The following is a 17,859-nucleotide window of genomic DNA, read 5'->3' as shown; positions in this document are numbered from 1 at the left end:
AGCTGAGATTCGATGAAGGAAGTCTTAACAGGAAATTGTTGCAGCTGAAGTCTCAAGGAAAGATGTAACTGGGGCACAACGAACTGGATGCTGGAATCTTGAGTAAAACACAAAGTGCTGGAGGAACTCAGTGGGTCAGGCACCATCTGTGGAAAACATTGAGGTAACATTTTGGATTGGGACCTTTCTATAGATCTAGGGCTGTGGATGGGCTGCATTTAAGTGAGAAAGGACTGCTATGGACTGGAAAATTTGATATGTTACCACAATGACCACAAACTCTATTGTGGGAAAAGTTCTAAATATAAAAATTAGGAATGTTATATTAGAAATGTGGATTGACTGTGGAAAGCCATAAGGGATTTATTAAAGACAAATTGTGACTAACGGTCCAACTTTTTGATCAAGTTAGAGGATCAATGAAACATAGAAATTACGTGCAGGAGTAGGCCATTCGGCCCTTCGAGTCAGCCTTTTCCCCATATCCATTGATTCCCTTAGCCCTGAGCTAAATCTAACTCTCTTGAAAACATCCAGTAAATTGGCCTCCATTGCCTTCTGTGGCAGAGAATTCCAGATTCACAACTCTCTGGGTGAAAAGGTTTTTCCTCATGTCAGTCCTAAATGGCCTACCCCTTATTTTTAAACTGTGACCCCAGGTTCTCGAATCCCCCAAAACCGGGAACATTTCTTCACTGCCTGCCGTACCTGCATGCTTACTTTCATTGACTGATGTACAAGCATACCCAGGTCTCGTTGAACCTTCCCTTCTCCTAACCTGACACCATTCAGATAATAATCTGCCTTCCTGTTCTTGCCACCAAAGTGGATAACCTCACATTTATCCACATTGTACTGCATCTGCCATGCTTCTGCCCACTCACCCAACCTATCCAAGTCACCCTGCAGCCTCATAGCATCCTCCTCGCAGCTCACTGTCACCAGCTTTGTATCATCCACAAACTTAGAGATGTTACATTTAATTCCCTTGTCTAAATCGTTAATATATATTGTAAACAACTGGGGTCCCAGCACCGAGCCTTGCGGCACCCCACGAGGAAACACATATAATGTAGCATTCCGGAAGTGGCGGCGCTGTTAACAGCTGCGGCTCACCTGCAGTCCGTCTGTCTTTACTTTTTTCTGTTGGTTTTTTTGTCTTGTTTTGGTTAAGTTTTAGTTTGTTGGGTTGTGTTAGAGGGGGTGAAACATGTTCTCTATCTCTTCCTTCGGGGGAATGCGACTTTTTCGTGTCATATCCCCCTTCTCTGCCTTCGTCTGCGCTGAGGCCTAATGGCGGAGCTGGCGGCCTCCAACCTGCGACCGACCCCGAGGCTCCGGAGGCAGAGCCAGCCAGGACTTACCAACGAGAGGCTGGCCGTCTTCGGGGCTAAGGCAGCGGTGGCCCGACTTGCTGGTGCGGCGTTCTGGCTTTCGGCGGCGGCCTGGAGCTGATGCAGCGGGGCTCGGAGCTGAGACTGCGGGACCCGGAGCTGGGGCGGCGGCCCGGAGCGGAGACTGCGGGACCCGGAGCTGGGGCGGCGGCCCGGAGCGGAGACGGCGGGACCAGGAGCTGGGGCGGCGGCCCGGAGCTGAGACTGCGGGACCCGGAGCTGGGGCGGCGGCCCGGAGCGGAGACTGCGGGACCCGGAGCTGGGGCGGCGGCCCGGAGCGGAGACGGCGGGACCAGGAGCTGGGGCGGCGGCCCGGAGCTGAGACTGCGGGACCCGGAGCTGGGGCGGCGGCCCGGAGCGGAGACTGCGGGACCCGGAGCTGGGGCGGCGGCCCGGAGCGGAGACGGCGGGACCAGGAGCTGGGGCGGCGGCCCGGAGCTGAGACTGCGGGACCAGGAGCTGGGGCGGCGGCCCGGAGTGGAGACTGCGGGACCCGGAGCGGAGACTGCGGGACCCGGAGCTGGGGCGGCGGTCTGGAGCGGAGACTGCGGGACCTGGAGCTGGGGCGGCTGCCCGGAGCTGGGGCGGCTGCCCGGAGCTGATGCTGTGGCGGGCCGTCTTGGAGCGGAGACGGCGTTCCGGCTTTCGGCGGCGGCAACATCACCACGGAGGTCCGCTGGACTGGAGAGCGGCATCTTCGGCCTGGATCGATCGCCTCAGCGCAGAGGGAGAACAAGGAGGGAAGAGACGGAGACTAAGACTTTGCCTCCATCACAGTGAGGATGTGCTTGGTGAACTCACTGTGGTGGATGTTTAATTTGTGTTTATTGTATGTTTTGTTATTATTGATTCTGTGTATGACTGCAGGCAACATAATTTCGTTCAGACCGAAAGGTCTGAATGACAATAAAGGATCTATCTATCTATTCTGTAGTTCTGACATTCTCCAGATACACAGTTTTATGGATTACTGACAATGGCAGAGAAATAAAGAGAAATGTTTCCCCACACTATATACAAGGTCATTGGCAGTTTAATGAAGAAGCAATATTTACATTTTTTTCACCAGTGAAAGAACTCTGCAGTTTTTCCATCACTTACTGTTTCTAACTTTTTGTTCTTAAATCAAGAATACTTCAAAGCATGCAGGCACATAAAATAATGACAATATAAACCTTCAGGTATAAACAAAATCCATATTAGAGAATGTCAAGAAGAAGCATTACAAAATATGAAAGTTACCAACCAGTTCTGTTTGCAGTTAATGCCAGCACATGGACAATCAAAATCTGTTCAATGAACAATGAAATGATCTACAAAAATCATTTTTGTTGAAATTACTTCAGTTTATTTTTTATGGCAAATGCGATTAAAACTGACCAACATTGAAAACCAAATTCATTCCCTCCTACAACTTGCAGTCCAGACTTTCAAAATTCTCACTTCACCTTTCTCCTTCAGTAATCATGCATTTATTGCCACAGTGCAGAACAATAACCTCGGATGGCAAAGGGAATATATATTTACCAGAGCACTACCGGCAGAGCTCATTAATAACTAAAATTTGCTGCATTAACTTACATATGAATGGCTGCATTACATTCTCCTCAACCACACATATCACTCTCAGTTCAAGAAAATATCCCATGAAATAGCGACTACATTTCAAATGCAGAGGCAGCTGTTATAGCTGATTAATCAAAGACCTGTATTAAAACAAGTATAGCATTAACATAGTGCTACCTCCGCGTACAGCAAGAGGATGTAAATCCATCCTACCTGGATAAAACATTATACATTTCTGAAACAAGTGTTTATTAAACTGAAGGTAGAACTTAATATTCAGTGCTTCAACAACCTCCCTGATTGAATTTATAAACATGAATGCATCAACATATGCAAAACTTGAGTTACATTAGTGGCTTCTGAGAGGTTCAGCTCAGGATAAGTTACTGTTAGAGCATAAATTGTGCAAAAATATTACTTGTATTTAGCTTGAATTAACGTAGCCTCTTTTTCCAAATGAAACAGTTCAATAATGGCTGCTCTTTAGTGAAGTCACCTATTTACCATCAATTACATTTGTAAATGGCTATGTAACAGGGGTTGTGTTTAATACCCTGTGTTTAAAGCTTCAGAAGATCCAAACAGTCTAAGCACAAAACTCTCGGTCAAGCTCTGACACAATATTCCGATTTCATAATGTCAAGGATTTCAGCTGAAGTGACGACCAAGGCGCGCTGATCTGTAGTCAGACCGTAACTGCACAAAGGCATGAAGGATGTTCTTGTCAAGATTAGTTAGTTGCTCTCCAGAACAGACCTGCTTAAGGTTGTCAGGTGCTACGACCAGAAGATTACAGAGTGCATGGAGCGTGTCAAAAAGTTGTAACACCAAGGGGATCTGTGAAGAAAAACAGAAAAAAGTTCAATTATGAAATAAACAGCAGCAGCAATGCTATAGTATCAAACTACATTTTTTTGCAAAGGGGTGGGGGGATTCTTCAACCCGAAGAATGCATAAGGCAAGAACCAAATATGGATAGCAGCATTTAGAAGCCTATTTCCCCAATGCCCACCAACAAAAAACAACTATTTTTTAGAATATTTTTATGTGGAAATAATCTGGGAAAGGATAATTGTGACTGAGAAGTACTGAGTAGGATTGTGTAAAACAAAAACTAGTGGTAAGCAGAATTATTTAAACACTCATGAATTTTAACTCATGAACTTTATTTCTCATGAATTTTAACTAATTAAATTGTCACTAAATTTGAGGATATACGGTTATACCATAAAACTTGCATAATCCTGCATCTAATTATTTAAAAATTGATAGATCGAAAGGTGCAGCATAAAAACAGGTTAGTCACCCCACCAAGTCCACACTAGCTATCACCTGCTCACTAGTTCCATGTTTCCCACTTTCACGTCCACTCTCAACACACTCAGGGCAATTTACACAGGCCAACTAGCCTACAAACCCAGGATTGGCAGAAAACCAGATCACCTAGAGGAAACCCACACGGAGAACTTGCAAACTTCGCACAGACAGCACCCGAGATCAGGACTGAAGTGGCCGTTTGGTGCCGTAAGGCAGCAGTTCTCTCAGCTATGCCACTCTGCCACCTTTCCTAGCATTTGGTGCACTCATCAGTACACCTAGTCCTCAGTACCTGCAGGCCAAAAATCTACAGGTCTTGGTATCTGTGAGGTTAGTTATGTATTACTTTATGTGGGAGCTAAATGCATGGCCTCACGAACACTGGAGTTTTGGTGCGTAGGGCGGGGAGACATGTGTTGGTGGTGTGTTGCTAGAGCCAGGGGCTGGAGTGCCTGTATGTTTTGGCATGTACTACCTGGTTAGTTTCGATATGTACTGCCTGAAACTTTTACTATACTAACATGTAGAATAAAAAATGTGAAAGTGCAGGGAGACAATTGGTATAATATTCATTGGTCCAGAAATTCATTTCCCTACATTATAATGGATACAAACATATTATAATTATGATAAAGTGCAACATTAAGAATTCTTGTGATCCAATAAATAAAGATATCAATTGATATTATTTGTTTTCCATATATGTCTCTTAACATATTTGAAATCTCAGACCATCTGTGATGCAAACACAGAAGTGCATCAAGGCATTTACTGAAAATGGGTCAGGTCTGGCTGATCTCAGTTCTGAATGTGGATTTCCTGAATACATCAGCATAGTTCCTCTGACTATATTTCATTGCATTTCTTCATGATTCCTAATATGGAAGCAAATAGATTTTTGGATTAAAATTAGGTATCAAAAATCAAAATTAGGTATAGTGTTAAGTATATGGAATGAGCTACCAGAGGAAGGAGACGAGGAAGATGCAATAACAGCATTTAACAAAGATTTGGACATGTACATGGATAGGAAAGATTTGGAGGGATAGGGGCTAAACAGGCAAATGGGACTGACTTAAATGGGTCATCTTGTTGGTATGGACAAATTAGTCTAAAGGGCCGTTTTCATGCTGTATGACCTTTTAATTAACCAAAGACATGTGATTCTTCAGGTTAATTGGCCACTATAAAATATCCCAAGGATGTAGGGTGTGTGAACAGGTAATCGATGGTCAGTGTGGACCCAGTGGGTTGAAGTGCCTGTTTTCATGCTGTATCTTTCAATCAATACAAAACCAATTGAATAAACCTGTGTGAATTAATAGATATGTTAAGATTTTCCAAGATAAAACATTAAGCGGCACTCGCTGCTGAATTTCAATTTTGGTATATTGGTGGGTAGATTGAAATTATGCCAAAAGTAACCTGAAAACTGGATATATGTAAGAAATATTTAAGAAAACTCTTTCCCATTGTGTGCAACTTGGGAATTCATTTAGAAAAAATAAATTATAGAATCAAGACAGCAAAATAAAAAACACGACGTCTCATTAATTTAGCCAGTGGCTAATAGAGGGTATACAACACCTTAAACTCTTTGGCACACTTCCGATATTCAGCAACATCACAGATAGCCAGCATGCCACCCATTGAACTGTAGGTATACTGCTGGAGGTGCTCGTGAATTAAGCGGTGGAAACGAACTCCCAACTCTGTTAGAACAGTGTCCACATTCTTCCCATCCATTGAATTTCGATTTTTTTCTACTTGCTTTCCAACATAGTGACAGACTTTGACACAGGCCTGCTCAAAAAGGTTGCATAAAGCAAGATATTAATATTAAAGCAAAATGCCAGAAAATGCCTAAATTCTGCAAATGCCAGAAATCGGGGTAAAAACAGAAAATCTTGGAAATGCTCACCATGATCTGAAACATTAACTCCTTGCAGATGCTGCCTGATATTCTGAGCATTTCTAGCATTTTACCATTATGTGACATTAGTATAATTTGACAATGTTCTATTATGCAATGAAGCATGATTATATTCAACACTAATCATAGTTGTTCCAGTACATACATCAAAGCATTTGCTTTGTAACAATTGCAATGTTGGTGAATAACAAAATGTTGGTGATAACTTTTGACGTGTATAATTTTTATTTTTAGTTCAAGAAAATTGACTGCTATTAATCAAGATTCAGTTTATAAAATAAAAGTGATACACGTTTAATGTTCAAATATTTCAGAGAATTAGCACACAGCATTCATCACAAAATTAACCAAGACACTGAGTTGCTTTTCAATTGGCCTACAAACTCAGTTTCGAAAACAACTGCTCGTTTTAGCAAAAAATGAATGGATACTCCAGAATTTTTTTTTTTTGTGTGCCATATTATCAATGAAAAACATACGGACTCTGAAGAGAACTTGAATTTTTTTCAATGGAACGTTTGAGGCTGAGCGAGACCTGTTGGATGTATATCAAATTACGAGAGGCATGGATAGGATAGTCAGAATCTTTTTACCAGTATGGAAATATCAAAGACCACAGAAATCCAGATCACAGAGAATGAGGTCCCTCACTTTTAATATATCTGAACTCAAGAAACATCAATTAGATCAAAATAAATAATGGATGCCATTATTGAAAAGGGTGCAGAAGAGATTCATCAGAAGGGTGCCTAGACTTGCAGGCTTGAGTAATAAAGAGGCTAGGACCTTTTTCTTCGGTGTGTAGGAGGTTGAGGGGTGATCTTATTGAGGTGTACAAGATCATGAAGGACATAGATAAAGTGAACACTCACAGTCTTCTCCCTCCAAGGTCGACAATTCTAAAACTAGCAGGCAAAGGCTTAAGGTGAGAGGGGAGAGATTTAAGAGGGACCTCAGAGGCACCTTTTTCACTCAGAGGGAAGTTCATGTTTTGAATGAGCTGCCTGAGATAGTATGGATAGGAAGAGTATGGAGAGACATGGAATATATGGATAGGAAGAGTATGGAGAGACATGGGCCAAATGGAACTAGCCCAATACGACAACTTGGTCAACATTAACTAGATGAACCGAAGGGCCTGTTTCCGTGCTATATAGTTCTATTACTCTGTGTATTGGGACCCATTCAAAATCTGTGTTTCTATGGATCATGTAATAGAATTCACCCATCGGTTAGGATAATTCCTCTGGAAAATGAACTTCAATGAACCTTTCAACAGGTTTCCATACTATCCATCAATGTTGGATTTGAGTTCCAATGGCAGAAATCAGAGCATTGCCCCAAATGGACAACCCAACTTATAATGCTTGCCACATTATTCTCCAAATATCCCATAACAGCAGGCAATACAAAGGTAAAAGGACAGCTGCTTCATCCACTGAGTGACAAAGTGACTGCCATCGTGGCATTTATCCACAAGTTCCACTAATTTTCGACAACTACATCAGATATTAATCATTCCAGATATCGTAAAGTCTGCACATCTAGTAGTTGCCTTAAACCCACTATACAACAAATTGATTGAATCCTGCGGTGTATAAAATGGTCATCATGTTTTCTAAAATAAAGGGATTGCACTTCAGTAATTCACAGAATGCAAAGGATTTTTTCGAATCTATTGTAGATGTAACATTGCAAATTATTTTCTCACCATAAAAGTTAGAAAATGTAGTTAAATAAAAAAAGCTTAAAAGCATTTCGCAATATAAATGCAGACTGAAGGCAGCAGCCAAGGAGACAGATCAATAACTCAGCATTAAATCTTTTAGCACAATCATGTTGTGTAGTAATTTGGAAAAAAATTATAGGCATAACATTTTATAGGTGCAATAACTTTCATACATGAATTGCTGCAATATGCTCTCAAAAATGTGCAGTTGTGTAGGTACATACATTGGTATACTGAATTAATACGTTGTTTTCATCCTCTGGTTTGAAGTCTGTCTTCTTCTGTTCAACAGACAGAATGTGCTTCATATGTCCAATCATGCAATTCAAAGTCCTTCACAGAATAAAGTGAACATTTTAATATGATAGAGCTGTTCTTTGCCTAGAGCAGGAGTAGACTACATTACTCAGTACAAAGACTGTGCATGATAGTACTACTGATGAAGTGTTCATTTTAATGATAGTTATACCACAATAACTTTTAATAAAATGCATATTTTATTTAAAAAATCAAAAATCTCCTAAATCATTGTAATTACTGAGTAGATTGGGGCAGCATAGTGGCACAGCTGCTGCCTCACAGCGCCAAAAACCCAGGTTTAATCCTGACCACGGATGCTGCCTGTGTGGAGTTTGCACAATCTCCCTTTAACCAAATGGGTTTTATACCAAAGATGTGTGGGGTTGTAGTGTATTTGGCCTCTAAAATTTCCCCTAAATGTGTAGGGAGTGAATATGAAAGTGGGATGAGATAGAACCAGTGTAAATGAGTGATCGATGGTCGGCATGGACTCTGTGGGTCTAAGGGCCTGTTTACCACGTTGTATCATTCAATAAATAAGGGACATGGACAGGGCAATTAAAATAGTAGCAGGGAAACGGTAGCTCTTTATTTAAATATACAACCAAGAAATTGTGACCCAAAAAATGTGACATGGAGTAGCTTTCAATATTAACTTTCAAATTTGACTAGAAAACGTTCAGTTTTGGCAATAACAAGAGAAAAAGTATAATTATCTTGATAGCTATTTTTCAAGAGCTGGCACTGAGACAAGTGGGGTACCGCAAGGCTTGGTGCTGGGACCACAGCTATTTACAATTTATATCAATGATTCAGATGAAGGGATTCAAAGTAACATTAGCAAATTTGCAGATGACACAGAGCTGGGTGGCAGTGTGTACTGTGAGGAGGAAGCTATGAGAATGCAGGGTGACTTGGACTGGTTGGGTGAGTGGGCAGATGCATGGCAGATGTAATTTAATGTGTATAAATATGAGGTTATCCACTTTGGTAACAAAAACAGCAAGGCAGATTACTATCTAAATGGTGTCAAGTTGGAAAAAGAGGAAGTACAAAGGGATCTGGGAGTCCTTGTTCATCAGTCAATGAAAGTAAACATGCAGGTACAGCAGGCAGTGAAGAAAGCAAATGGCATGTTGGCCTTCATAACTAGAAGAGTTGAGTATAGGAGCATAGAGTTGTACAGGGCCCTAGTGAGACCACACCTGGAGTATTGTGTGCAGTTTTGGTCTCCAAATTTGAGGAAGGACATTCTTGCTATTGAGGGAGTGCAGCGTAGGTTCACAAGGTTAATTCCCGGGATAGCGGGACTGTCATATGCTGAGAGAATGGAGCGGCTGGGCTTGTATACTCTGGAATTTAGAAGGATGAGAGGGCATCTTAGTGAAACATATAAGATTATTAAAGGGTTTGGACATGCTAGAAGCAGGAAACATGTTCCCAATGTTGGGGATCCAGAACCAGGGGTCACAGTTTAAGAATAAGGGGTAAGCCATTTAGAACAGAGACGAGGAAACACTTTTTCACACAGAGAGTTATGAGTGTGGAATTCTCTGCCTCAGAGGGCGGTGGAGGCCAGTTCTCTGGATACTTTCTAGAGAGAGCTAGATAGGGCTCTTAAAGATAGTGGAGTCTGAGGATATGAGGAGAAGGCAGGAACGGGGTACTGATTGTGGATGATCAGCCATGATCACAGTGAATGGCGGTGCTGGCTCGAAGGGCCGAATGACCTACTCCTGCACCTATTGTGACAAGATGCACCCAACATCTTTCCGTGCTGTGCAATTTTGCGACACTACAGATCTTAAACTGAGATCGTAGGAGATTATCGCTGTACTATAAAAATGTCAAATCAAAAATTCAAAATAATTTATTCACATGAAAAGAACCAATTACAAAAATGATTAGAAGAATTCAGCTTTCACATAAAGTATCGCAATAACATTAAAATAATGTAACCACTGTATGTGTCCTCACACATACAAATTGCAGAGCAATTTAATCAATTCTTATTCACAGTAATAATTAGAGACTTTTCAAATAGAAAGTTTAGAATCACGGTCTACATTCAACTCAATTTACATTATAATATGATAATGTTTGCTATTTCCAGTCAGCAAAAGTTTACAATCTTCCATATTTGAATAAGTGGCAAAATTGAATTTTTACAAAAGAAAAATCTTATTTTTCTCAGGACTAAGCGGCTTAAAGGTACCACCATTTAGAGAAAGGGCTAGATTTAAAAGATGTTCAACAGATGATTAACTGAAGAGTAATAAGATGCTGTGTAAAACATGAAATACTGAATTTAATGAGATGCTTTAAATAGGTACATTGTGATGAATTCACATCTACCTGTCAATGCCTGTATCTAGTTTAACTTCCATCTGTTCGATCACCTCTTTCTTCTTCTGTAAGCACTCAGGAAGCTTTGGAGAAGAACTGAGGACACAAGCAACAGGAAAAACACAAACATCAACTTATTTAGTTGGCAATAATTCAAATGAACACAGCTGAAAGATCTGTTCCTGTGCTGTACAGTTCTGTGTTCTTTGAGTAAATTTAAGAGTCTGTAGGGAAACAGAATGAACTAAATTTTCTGAAATCTTGACGTCAGTTGTAAATTATTGCATTCAACATGGGTATTTAGAATACTATTTGACAACTTACCACAATTAGATTGACAAACATATTATTTATATATATATTTATTTATTTCTTAATAGAAAGATCAAACTACAAATTACATGTAGTTAACATGGTCCCAGTGCTTTTTTTGTGATGGTACAGTGTACTGGTATCTCTAAAAAGTTAAAAGCTAGATTTAATTTTCTTTTAGAATATTTAATATCACAAAAGGATTACTCATGTCTGAAAAATAAAATATATTAATTAAATTAGGCGGTCAGGCCCTTAAATAGCTTAAGCACCTTTTTGGACAAGGATCCGCCATAAACACCAACAGCAAGCAAATCGGCACCATTTTGTCTGCAAAAAAACACTGCATGATCCTACTGTGCACTTAGAGCAAAGTCCCGGTTTTCTTAACTGGATTCATTTTACTGTTGATTCCACATTGCTAAAAACCTTTACTTTAGCTTCATTTTGTTTCAAACTGTGTCATAATTGCTTCAAAGTTATTTCAATTGCACATAAAAACTGAATGCAGCAAGCTCACAACTACACAAACATGTCACGTTGATTATTCAAGGCACAGAGGCTTATGAGTTAAGATATTTCATTTTGAGTAAGAAAAATGAGCAATAACCTCAGCCCACTCACCTTATTAGTGGCATGAGGTGGTCATTAAATTGCTTGTCAAACAAATGAAATATCGTATTTGCCTGTTGTACAACATCTAAAAAGTAAAGGCTTGAAGTCTTGGAATCTGTAGATGGGATTGCTAAGGAAAGACAGAAAAAGCCTGCTCATTTGTCAATCATGATAGAGAACCAACAACCAGAACAGAACAAATTACATTTTGCTAATTGTCCAGTTGACAAAAGTAGATTAATCTGTTAACTACATACAAAAAATAAAGTGATAAATAATACTGGCAACTAAACAAACACATTAGTTTCATTTCAATTCATAATAACAAGACTGGAGGCCATAGCTTTAAGGCCAAAGGAGCAAAATTTAAAAGGTAATGTGTTGGGCACCACCAAACTTAGAAACAGCTTATTTCCCTCTTGTTATCAGGTTTCTAAAGGGTTCTTCCATAAGCCACTGTCCTATTCACCTCTGCTACACTGCGGACATTGGACTTTGTTTCTGGCGCTACAATGCTGAGACCTATATCCTGCACTCTATCTTTTCCTTTGCTTTATCTATTGTACTTGAGTCCGGATATGTATAGTATCTATGTATAGGATTACGATTCGATTGGATAGCATGCAAAACAAAGCTTTTTAATGTACTTCAGTACACCTTATAATAATAAACCTACACCTACTTTTTTTGTTTAATACACAGGTGGTGAGTGCCTGGAACACTCAGCTCACAGGGTGGTAGTGGAGGCATAGGCGCATGGACTTTTGCATAGGCGCATGGGAATGGCAAGAATGGAGGGATATGGAACATGTGTGGGCAGACAAGATTAGTTTATCCTGGCATCATGTTTGGGAGTCATCATGAGCTAAGGACCCTGTCCTGTGCTGTACTGTTTTAAGTTCTAATTATATTGATAGTAAATACACAACAATCAACATAATTTCAGAACGGGAAGTTTCTACCTTGACCATCTATCAAAATAACTGGATTAGTCTGATTAATTGGAATAGTCTATGATTAAAGAGTTGTGGGTCTATGGAACAAACTGCCAGAGGAAGTAATTGAGGCAGGTACAACAACAATATCATCATCATTTAAAAGACATTTGGACAGGTATATGGATAGGAACGGTTTAGAAGGATATGTGCTAAATGCGGGCAAATGGGAATAGCTTAGATGGTGCATCTCAGTCGGCATGCATGGGTTGATCGGAGGGGCTTGTTTCCATGTTGTATGATTCTATGACATTAGTATTAAGTTTCAACATAACTTCAACTACAAATTAGAATCCATATTTTCTGATGAATAACGAAATGAGATGTTTCTTAACATGTTGGAATAGTTGGTGGTTAGTGGGAGAGGATTCAATAGAATAAAATGCAGCAAATAAGGTAGTCAGATGGAAGAGTGGAGCTTGGAATCATGAAGCAGGCAGATAAGGGCTAGCAACTTGAAAAGCGTGGAAAAAGTGAAGAAACCTAGCGAGAAAGATGAGGGGGAAATTAAGGTGTCAATGGAAGCCATTTGGTTAGTTCTATTTGAATGCTGTGCAAGGGAGAAAAAACAGGAAAGAATGTGAATATTAAATGTTGAGGAATTTGGCAGAGAATGGAAGGTAAAAAATGCAATGGCTATGGTGTGATTAAGAGTGATCCTTATTGAAGTGGCAGTTACTTTGAAAGGTGATTGCACAAAACCAAGGAAAGTGAAGTATTTAAGATTATTTAAAAATATTATAAAAGATATTTAATGGAAACACAAAATTGAATCTATGCACTGAGAATCATCCATATAGTGAACAATCTACAAATAGAATTACCTGCAAGTCCAATCTCTAGCGCATAATCAATATGTTCAACACACAAATACTCCACTAGAATAGTAAATATTCGAAAAGCATTCTTTGGTAAATCAGAAGGGTCAGATAACTAGAAATACAAAAAAGAGTAACAAGTGCGTGGGTAGTGGTTAATTCAAACATTATATTCACCCAGCACAAATAAGTTTTCTTAAAAATAATTTCTGGAGTCTCCAGAGTGAAAGGCTTCATCAAGAACATTGAGAATCCACTTGGACTCACTTGGAGAAAACCAATTCACAATTCAAATTGCAAAATCGTTCTCACCCTATGACACCTTTCAAAGGCCTGTCTGGTCTCCTGCAAAAGATTGACAACCACCTCCTGTGACAGGAAAGTCTCACCATGTGTGTCAATACTTGGTCCAAGTGGTAGGTTGGTACGTTGGCGAATTCGCTCCTTTAGATCCTGAATACTACAAAATTGAAAAAAACATTTTATAAACAAAGCCCCCAATCGAGCTATGCTATGGTTCATGAGCTATCCTTATTTAAATAAAACTAAATATAAAAGTATCCAATCGAAAAAAAAGACACAAAATTTACCAAGAACATTACATTTATTTAGTAAGATTTAATAGACACAAGGAACTGCAGATGCTGGAATCTTGAGTGAAACACAAAGTGCTGGAGTAACTCAGCGGGTCAGGCAGCATGGTTAGGCTAAGTTTTGACATTGTGCTATTTGAGTCTGAAGAAGGGTCCTAACCCAAAACACTCCATTCCCTCCACAAATGCTGCTTGACCAGCTAAGTTACTGCAGCACGTTGTGTTTTATTCAAGATTCTAACATCTGCAGTTCCTTGCATCTCTATTATATTTTATTGATACCAATCGTGACTAATACTTTGGAAAGGTTTGAAAGAGTGTATTATAGCAGGAATTCCTATTAGGAGAATCACACAGGTTATTGATCTCTAGTCGTTTGAGGTTCAAAAGCAACATGCTTAACCCTTTTCCAAAATGTTGCTCTTAATCTACATCAGGACTTGGACTTTCTCAACACTCTCCAGTACACTATATGACCTGTTTATGAATCATTTTTTGAAAATTATTTTTCATTTTGAAGAAGGGAGAATGATACTTCACAGGATGTTATATCTGAGAAAGGTTTACTGTGCAGTGGCTGTTAACCACTGCAGCAGTTGTTGAAACAAAAATGTTGTCACTCAATTAGACATTAGCAAATGACAATCAATTTTTAATGAATAAGAAACTGAAACCACTTGCAGAAGCTAATAAAGTGACCCAGAAGGGACAAACAAATTGTTTTCATCATCCGCTCTGCTATATTACTTCAAATTAACCAGCAGTTTGATGATTTTGTCCCACCCCACCTCTCTACCAGCTTTCTTCCGCCTATTACAGTCAATCAGTCTTAAGCAGGTTCCCAACCCGAAACGTTATCTACTCATTTCTCTAATATATGCTGTATGACCTGCTGAATTACTCCAGCACTGTGTGTTTTGCTCAAGACTCCAGCATGTGCAGTTCCTTGTGTCTCTAATCTTTTCGTGTGTCCAATTTCAATTAAGCTGACGGTTTCTAGAAGCTTCAACTGCTCAGTCTCTGCTTCTTTTGTGACACCAAATATATTAGAAGGAAACGAGGACACTTGGTGGTCGATGGCGTGAAAAGTGAACTGGTTCTCTCCCTAAAGATGCTACAGATGTTCTTAGAAAGTTTCAAGATTAGAGTGCATTAACTGTTTTGAATAACTATCATATATCTGGTCAGGAGGTTTTGGAACCTGTCAAGTCTTTCAAAAAATGGCACCTTTAAACTAAATTCAAAATGCTGGAGTAACTCAGCACACCTGGCAGCATCTGAAGAGGTAATGGACAAATGACATTTCGGGTCAGGACCCTTCTTCAGACTGAATATAGTAGGGAAAGAAAACTGGAAGAGATGGGGAAGGACAAAACCTGGCTGGCAGACAGGGAGGCAGCCTGGCAGGTGGTTAGAGATGAGAGGGCAGATGGGTGGACAAAGGCTATTGCCAACAGCTAGAGGATGTCAAATTATTTGTGAACCAAGTTTATGAGTTTGTGGCTGGAAAAGAAATAGCTGTTTAAGGCACAAGAGGAAATTGTCATTTTGCTCGTTATTATAAATGCTGTTTGGATCTTAGTGATGTACTAACAATGCTAATTATTTTTGCTCTGTGTTTGCCCAGAAATTGAAGAAAAATTGATGAATTCAAAAGAATTAAAGGCATTGCCGTGCTGTAGAGAATTTGGAAACACCTTCAAGTAGCACTTCAGATCCTATTTGTATCCTTGAATTAATTTTTCTTTTGATTGATCTCCTAAACACTCGTTATGCCAACGTCAACCCAAAGTAAGTAAATGAGGAAAAGAACATTTTGTAAATATCTTCAGCGATACGCTCCATTTTTACCGTTGACAATTACTCTGGTGCAATCTACTAATTTATTTAAATCTAATAAATTAGTCAAGAGAAAAAAGTGATTTATTTGGGAAAACAAACCTAGTTGCATTTTTTTTAGCTAATAAAATCACACACTTGAGCAAATTAGAACCCTAAAAAAACATATCAGCTGCATAGAAATTACAAAGCTTGTTTCTAGACTCTTCTAATTGCCAGGAGTAAATACAGGTCATCAAAATAATCACTGAACTAGAACACAAATTTCTATCCAGTGAAGATGAGAAATCCTTTTGAAACAATATTGAACTGTTTACTTATGTACAATATAAAATATCAGCATTAAGTTTATGAATAAGTGTAAAGAATGGGGCACGTTGACATTTTGTGTTGGTGTAATATGTAGTTGTTCAACATGTAACAAAATAATTAACGCTCCTGATCCAAATTAACTTATATTTTTAAAAAGTTAAATAAATGTTCATTAAAGGTTTAAAAAACTTCCATAACAGGCATTTAAGCAAAACATTTTTTTTGGGATGTGCATGAAGGAACTGCAGATGCTGGTTTAAAGCAAACATAGACACAGAATGCTGGAGTAACTCAGCAGGACAGGCAGCATCTCTGGAGAGAAGGAATGGGCAACGTTTTGGGTCGAGACCCTTCTTTAGACCAACGTCAGGGAGAAGGGAGATAGATAGATAAGGAAGTGTGAAGGGGTGAAAACAGGGCAAATGGAAAGGAGATAAATGAAAATGTAGAATAGATCATTGTTAGCTCGGACAAATAGAGATAAAATGTAGTCGGAGATAGTAAGAATGGTCGGAGATTAGGAAAAGGGAGGGATGGAGAGAGAGGGAAAGCAAGGGTTACTTGAAGTTAGAGAAGTCAATGTTCATACCTCTGGGGCATAAACTGAACAAACGTCCCAAAAAACAAACATTTTTTGGGATGATTCATTGTCTTTGCTTCCATTAAAAGACCCAGATTAAACATATTAATGAAACGGTTTCAAAAACAAAATGTTGCTTAGACTTCATAAACTGATAACATTTGATGGAGATCACATACTATCACATCTTGTTTCAATACATTTGAATACTTTGAATTTTATGAAGTTATTTTTAGGATTATTTATTCAAAACAACAGCAGTTTAAGATAATTTGTGTCTTGGAAGTCCTGAAAAAATCAATTTGGGAGCAAAAATTTTTTTACTTTAGGAAGAAAGCATTAAAGCATGGTTTGTGTTATGGACTATCAAGTGAAGGTTAGTCACAGCTTTAATGAACACTGCCCATCTCAAGACAACTTTAAAATGCAAGTCATCTTACATTCAACACCTAATTACAGCAAAGATCCCTATGTCATCAATCACGCTTTTGATCTGTTACTCATCTATAAATTAGGTACCGACCGTAACAGATAGAAAAAGGAACAGAATCAAACATGTTGCTTCAATTTCAAGTAATCCACTCACCCTCCAGTGCCATAAGCACGTTTTTGATGGTTTTTGGAATCATAATAACGCTGTAATACCATACTACTTCTATTCTTCAAGTAGCCAGTCTCAATTTCTATGTAATTTTCCAAGTAGGAAATGAAAATGCCTTTGATTATTTTAGCCAGAAATGTCTGTTTATCAGTGCCAAGATCGAACTCTGCTAATTTGCTCGCTAGACTTGTGGTCCTGAAGGAAAATAGACAAAACAGTAAAGATTACATTCATTACTTGTTCACAAGCACTTACCAATGGTACTTAACTTAAACAAAACACAAAATGCTGGAGGAACTCAGCGGGTCTATGGTGGGAATGGACAGATGATGTTGAATGCAGATTGCCCACAGCAGCTGTGCAGGCACATAGACTCAGACAACACACAAGAACATAAATTACACAGAAACTATCCAAGATAGTTAAAAAGAAGTGTGCAAAAAACCCATTACATTACTGCAAAAATACACGATTAGAAAATAAAATCCATGGTAGTGCAAGAGGTGGTCAGTAGAGTTCCTTTGCTGAAGGAGGAATAAGATTGCGCAGGTTGTTTCAAAACCCTGGTGGTTACAAGAAAGGAGGTGCGCTTTAACCAGGTGATGTGGG

The 17,859-nt window shown here is 39.3% G+C and overlaps 1 protein-coding gene across 1 annotated transcript in view; it reads right to left on the bottom strand.

The window, feature by feature from the left end:
- Window positions 1-2,409: 2,409 nt before the first annotated feature.
- Window positions 2,410-17,859, bottom strand: part of exoc5 (exocyst complex component 5) — a 50,699-nt gene continuing 35,249 nt past the window's right edge. The window contains exons 11-18 of the mRNA XM_033027208.1: window positions 17,236-17,445; window positions 13,638-13,785; window positions 13,332-13,440; window positions 11,522-11,642; window positions 10,595-10,681; window positions 8,164-8,272; window positions 5,865-6,080; window positions 2,410-3,797 (exon numbers count right to left, since the gene is read on the bottom strand). Of these exons, the coding sequence (XP_032883099.1) occupies window positions 3,609-3,797; window positions 5,865-6,080; window positions 8,164-8,272; window positions 10,595-10,681; window positions 11,522-11,642; window positions 13,332-13,440; window positions 13,638-13,785; window positions 17,236-17,445 (1,189 nt within the window). The 3' untranslated portion in view covers window positions 2,410-3,608. The remainder of the gene's footprint in view (window positions 3,798-5,864; window positions 6,081-8,163; window positions 8,273-10,594; window positions 10,682-11,521; window positions 11,643-13,331; window positions 13,441-13,637; window positions 13,786-17,235; window positions 17,446-17,859) is intronic.

The sequence above is a fragment of the Amblyraja radiata genome, chromosome 9 (genome assembly GCF_010909765.2).
Source record: "Amblyraja radiata isolate CabotCenter1 chromosome 9, sAmbRad1.1.pri, whole genome shotgun sequence".
Classification (NCBI taxonomy): domain Eukaryota; kingdom Metazoa; phylum Chordata; class Chondrichthyes; order Rajiformes; family Rajidae; genus Amblyraja; species Amblyraja radiata.
The sequence above is the reverse complement of the archived record's forward strand: the minus strand, read 5'-3'. Positions and strand labels throughout refer to the sequence as shown.